This window comes from Scomber scombrus, chromosome 15 (genome assembly GCF_963691925.1).
Source record: "Scomber scombrus chromosome 15, fScoSco1.1, whole genome shotgun sequence".
Classification (NCBI taxonomy): Eukaryota; Metazoa; Chordata; class Actinopteri; order Scombriformes; family Scombridae; genus Scomber; species Scomber scombrus.
The window spans coordinates 18,139,581-18,146,003 of record NC_084984.1 but is presented as its reverse complement, the minus strand read 5'-3'; the positions used below and the strand labels follow the sequence as shown (position 1 = coordinate 18,146,003).

The window sequence follows — 6,423 nt, the reverse complement described above, 5'->3', positions numbered from 1 at the left end:
ACTTACTATACTGTATGAGTGAATGCCGAATGATCACATACGAGATCTCAAGAGTTCTATAATCACACACGCTGCCTGAGAAAGTGGACGAGACACAACCACCAGAAATAACAGGTGAAGCATTAGAGATTATAGCTGCTCAGTGATGGTGCCGTGAGCATATGTATGTATCCACCTCTCTGCTAGCTGTAACAGACTTTCTGTAAAACTGTTCCAACTGGCAGGATAGAAAATAAAAGTTCTCACAGTGAGAGCTACAGCGAAATAAAACACATTCTCTGTTGTAGCAACAATTAAAATATAAAGGAGTAATGATAAAAAAAATTAAATAAATATCTATGGAGCCAGATTAAGCCTGGGTCCAATTCTGATCTCTCTCTCTCTCTACATATACACATATATATATATATATATATATATATATATATATATATATATATATATATATATATATATATATATATATATATATATATATATATATATATATATATATATATATATATATATATATATATATATGGGTCAATGACGTATAAGGATTTAGAACAACTCAATTGTAGAATAATAAAAACAAGCATATCTAATGCAGTAGTTCAAACATTCAGAATGTTGTGTACCTGAAGATCCATATTATACATTTGAAATGAAGTGATTTTAATGGTTTTTTTCAAGAATAATTGGCACTGGCCATAAAAAAAGTCATGTGGTGCGACCATGATTCATCTTGAAATAAATTAATTTACTTAACACGCTTCACATCTTTTTTTACAAGTTTTCAGTAATATAAAGTGTTTGGAAACAAAGTATTTGCATTTTTAAAAAAAAAATCTTTGTAAATGATGGTCTTTTATTTATATAAGACATTTCAAGATGAATCATGGTCGCACCAAATGACTTTTTTTTAAGGCCAGTGCCAATTAATCTTGAAAAACCACCATTAAAATCACTTTCAAATTGTAATATGAATTGTCAGGTACACAACATTCTGAATGCTTGAACTACTGCATTAGATATGCTTGTTTTTATTATTTAAAATTGAGTTGTTGAAAATCCTTATACGTCATTGACCCATATATATATATAAAAATCTAAAGAAACACTATTAATCGACACCCAATAGTTGCTGATGCTCACATTACATTTACTAACACTCCTGGCCTGCAACTGGCAAAAGGAGAAAAAAGACAAACAACTACAGTTCAGTTTAGATAGATGCATAAACTATTTGGCTTGTTTACACCCAAAATCAGGCATGTGAATACTAAAGGTAAATAAGGCTGCTATATGAGGTTTCATTTGGAAATGCATAGCAATGTATTGGAGTATATAATGAAGCTATGGCAGTATGTTAAGGCTTTCGGCAGAAAGGTTTGCGATAAGTTGCTTTCTTACAGTCTCTACTGTGGACAAAATAATAAGAACACTGACAGTCCTACGATACACACTGTTGTCCCAGTGAAACTGATGAAGTTCACTTTGACTATAAGAGGAAGTCAACTCTATATAGATACTGTAAAGTGTTCCTAATAATTTCCCCACCCCTCTAAATATTACATACAGTATACTGCATGTGAATAGAAAGCATACTGTAAATGTACTGCAACAGTAACAATATGTCTCAGCCACTTGTAATCTGAGACAGTAGTTATGGCAACTGGAGGGAAAGTGTGTGTGTGTGTGTGTGTGTGTGTGTATTCATGTTATATACACATCACTCTGGCCAATCCTTATCTTAACAGGCTATTTTAAAGCAGCTGCATACCACTCATGCTGTTTAGTACAGGCTGCAGTACCACAAACTCACTCCTCCATTATTACATCACTGCATCTTCAGCGTGGTTCCATCGCATGCCTCTTAAATAATTTCTATTGTATTTACAATTGTATTTGTAAATGAATGTTTCTTTCTTTCACATTCACAATTCTTCAGATTAAAGTGAAAGAATGAGAGCAAAGCAAGTACAGTGTACTGTACACAGTATGTTCACACTATGATGTTGGCAGTGGTTTCAGGAGTGCAACAATATCAGGGGATATTACATCCAGAAGTACAAGGATATACGCGCGCGCGCGCGCGTGTGTGTGTGTGTGTGTGTGTGTGTGTGTGTGTGTGTGTGTGTGTGTGTGTGTGTGTGTGTGTGTGTGTGTGTGTGTGTGTGTGTGTGTGTGTGTGTGTGTGTGTGTGTGTGTGTGTGTGTGTGTGTGTGTGTGCAGGTGTAAGGCCACATATCCAGCAGGCACTTTCCTTTAAAATGTTTGCTAAACTGCTGATGAGAACTTTTAGGCTTCTATTTTATGTCAGACAAAACTAAAATTGCAAGATAACAGCTAAACCACCTGCTGCACTTTGGCCATTCCGAACTATAAAACGGTCCTCCACACCAAGAATGATATACAGTAACAATAATGATGTGAACATCTACACCTATGAATGATGACATTCTGTAGATAGTGCCGCAAAGTACATGCTATTGCATATTTTATCTTTTCTGTCATCAAAATAAACTACATATTTATAGTTACTGTTATAGTTATTACTCTTGGTGGTGGACAGGCCTCAAGTCACAAATCCAAATCTAACTACAGCAAGCACCTGATTTGGTCAAACTCAGTGGACGAACAAAGCCGACTGCTACAGATTTAGTAAAGTCAATTGCATTTCATTTTTTAACTTCTCTTCATCAGCTGAAGCTGTCTGATTAATCTACTATTATTTTTGCATAAAAAGGTAATTTAGAACAAAGTAACCAAAGACTTGCTGGTGAGTAAATTTGGGCAATATTTCCTTTTTAGATGATAAATGTACGAGCAAGAGGAAAGCATACATGCATGTCAGTTGGTTGATTGGTCTTTGCTGTGTGTTCCAGTGCAACGTCAAACGGAGGTATGAGGCTATAGAAACTGCTTAATGGACATGGGGTCTACGCATGTGTATGTGTGTGTGTGTCTGTGTTAGGTGATATATGTGAATGATGGGTCTCCTCCTCAGCGTTTGATAAACCCCTGCATCATCTCCAGCGGCAGCGGGAAGATGATGGTAGAGTTCTTCTCAGCGGCGATGGTGTTGAGGGTCTGAAGGTAGCGCAGCTGCAGGGCTGACGGAGACTCAGCAATGACCAGGGAGGCCTCCTTCAGCGCCCGCGATGCATTCATCTCACCCTCTGCGGCTATGACCTAGAGAAGAAAAAGAACGAGAGAAAGGCAAGAAAAGGACGAGACGGAGAGTGAGGGATGTCTGTCAATCAACCTGACTGTGACTAACTTTGAACTCAAACTAACTGATCTCTCTTGCAGTCACTTATGTTACTGTGCAGACAGCTGAGAACAAGTTTTACTTTCACTGTGTGTTATGTGGACACACACACTAAACCACAGTTTCAGTTCACAATGTAAGGAAACCAAAAGAGGCAGCAGAACCTCCTTACCTTGGCTCTGGCCTCGCGGGTGGCTTCAGCCTCGGCCGCCATGGCTCTCTGGAGCTGAAGGGGCAGCTTGACGTCTTTGATCTCCACTCGCTCCACCTTGATGCCCCAGTCATCTGTAGCATCATCCAGAGTGGACTGAAAGGAGAGAGAGACACAAGTGGTTTTATGGACATTTTATCTGCATTTGACAGAAACTGACAACAAGCCAGTTTCAACTAATGCAGTGATAATTTGCTGTGGTTAAAGTTAACTTCTATGTCAGTGCAGTTTTTCCAGCTAAGATTTGAATGCAAAAAAATGACTGAATAACTGATCATTTGTACTTGATTACTTTTTTGATTAATCGATTAGTTGTTTGGTTTATAAAATGTCAGAAAATTGTAAAAAAAGTCAATCACTATTTCCCAAAGCCCAAGCTGACATCCTCAATGTGTTCTATTGTCTTGACCAACAGTCCACAACCTAAAGATATCCAGTATACAATCACAGAAGACAAAAGAAACAAGAAAACACTGACGTTTGAATAGCAGCAATAAAAAAACTGATAATTTTTTTCTCGTTTTGACTTTTTTTCTATTTAGTTCCTTATCTCTAAAATCAGTATGAACCCCTCCCTCTCACTCCTCTTTAAAAGCCAACTATCTTGCATTTTTCAAATCTGTCCAGCAGATGGAGCTCTACCTGGCTTCATGTTTCAAAGCAAAGAGATTAAAGTTAAGAGCACAGATGCTGTAAAGCTGCAAAAGAAATAAAGGTAAATAATGATTACAGTACTTATTTACCTTTTCTACATGAGTTTTATGAAGGATGTTTGTGATCAGCTTCTACATATTTTAGCTCTATCACCATAGAACAGATTGGGCCTGTTGGACAGACGAGCTTTATTCTTGTTTTATTTAATCAAATCAGACAAAACCTCCTAATGTGAAAACAGAAATGAAAGGTATGAGGCAATGCTTTGTGCTGCACGCGTCTCTAAATGCCACCGGTTTTATGTTGATGCTGTGAAAAACAAGGCTGTCAATGCAGCAGCAGAACAATCAATTGTTAACAGGTGCTGGAATTTAAGCGACTTAATCTCTGTTGTATTTGTGTAGTAGCAGCAGAGCTATATCACCTGTGTTATTACTTATATATTTAAACATACAGCATGTTGATGAGCTCTGTTTATCAGTTCTTTCTGTGCCAGTTGATGATGGAAATGCATTTTTCCACACTGGTTAACCACACAGGAGGAAGAAGAGGTTGAAACACTTTCCCACTGTACTTCAGTGAACTTGTGAACATGTACAGCACATTTCACCATTAATTCACACCTATTTGGATGACTAACAATTCCCTGAAACTAAATGTGGGCAAAACAGAAAAAACGTTGGTCCCAGAGCAAAAAGACATTTACTCTGTCACAAACTTTGGCACCTTGCTGCTAAGATTCAATCAGAGGTAACATGTCTAGGCATTATTCTTGATTCAGAGTTGAATTTTAATTTCCATTTTAAAGAAGGTGACCACAGCAGCTATTTATCACTTGAGAAGTATTGCCAAAATACACCTGTTCCAATCCCACACAGATGCTGAAAAACGTATTCATGCTTTTATTTCTAATAGATTGGACTACCAAAGCAGTCACTTGAAAAACTACAACTCATTCAAGATTGTACTGCTATACTTTTAACCAAAACAAAGAAGTGAGCATATTACTCCGGTTTTAGCTCCACTTCATTGGCTCCCAGTATCTTTTAGAATAGATTTAAAGCTTCTTTTACTTGTTTTTAGAGCTCTAAATGGTGTTAGGAGCGGCCTACCTGGCAGACTCTGTTGTTTTACAATCCTTCACAAGCTCTCAGATCATCTACCGCTGAGTTTTTAAATACACACAATTACACGTACAAGAAAAACAGGAAGTGCAGCTTTCTTTAATTATGCTCCAGAATGATGGAATACTCTACCTAAAGCTATAACAGATGTGGGACATATGATAATTGAAAACATATATATTTAATCCGTTTTTTAATTAGTGTCATTTTTACTAAATGTCTAATTTTGTACAAATCGCCTAATTTTATTATTTTATGTTTATTGTTTATTATTTAATTTGTTTAATTGCTGTTGTTTTATGTATTGTATTTTTAATTTCTCTGTAAAGCACTTTAAGCTATATCCTTTGTATGAACGTTGCTCCATAAATAAAGTTAATCATTATTATTATTACTAATCACTGATGAAACCATCCGAATACATTTGCATCTAAAATAAATATTAAAGCAGCGTGGACAGGAAGTAAAAATTAAACAGATGAATAAATAATTAGATTGAAAGGCAGACTAACAGCTGTTCTACGTGGAGGTTTTCTTTGTTTACAGCTGATGCACTTTTAACTGCGGTTAGTTAGTTTAGTGCTGACACGCAGCTCAGGTGACAGTTGCATTATGCAACTGGCAAACCTGGCTGTAAGAGAGGGGGCACATCAATCCTCCATTCTGTTTTCTGTATGAGTCACTCTGTGATGTCCAAGTATCAGATTATTGCCTACAGTCATTTTTACTGACACTTTATTGTGTATTATTAAAGGGTCCAGCACCCAAAAACAAACATTTAGAAAGGTTTACTTCTAACTATCACAGGAACGTAAACATGTGACTTAGAACTATAGAAGGATTTGCATCAGTATTCAGCTTTTATTCTCATTTTAGAGATTCAATTTTAGCAAGACAGATCATAGACAGCCTAATAAAATCAAAGAAAGGGAGATTATCCATTAATATTATCCATATAGAATTAGACTGGTAAGATCTATTTAAAAAAAGAGAAAAAGATTTTCAATGAATTTGTGAATATGTAAAAAGTATTGAATGTTTGTTACAATTTTTGGCTGGACTGCAACAGCGTTTACCTTGTGAGATCAAGAAATCATGAGATCACGCGAGAATCCATCTGGTCAGGCTTCAAGTTACGCGCTTGTGTCCAACCGCCAGCGGCTCCGACCAATCAGCTT

The 6,423-nt window shown here is 36.6% G+C and overlaps 1 protein-coding gene across 1 annotated transcript in view; it reads right to left on the bottom strand.

Annotated features, from left to right (window-relative positions):
* Positions 1-544: 544 nt before the first annotated feature.
* stom (stomatin) overlaps positions 545-6,423 on the bottom strand; it is a 17,369-nt gene continuing 11,490 nt past the window's right edge. Inside the window, exons 6-7 of the mRNA XM_062434174.1 lie at positions 3,429-3,563; positions 545-3,177 (exon numbers count right to left, since the gene is read on the bottom strand). Of these exons, the coding sequence (XP_062290158.1) occupies positions 2,989-3,177; positions 3,429-3,563 (324 nt within the window). The 3' untranslated portion in view covers positions 545-2,988. The remainder of the gene's footprint in view (positions 3,178-3,428; positions 3,564-6,423) is intronic.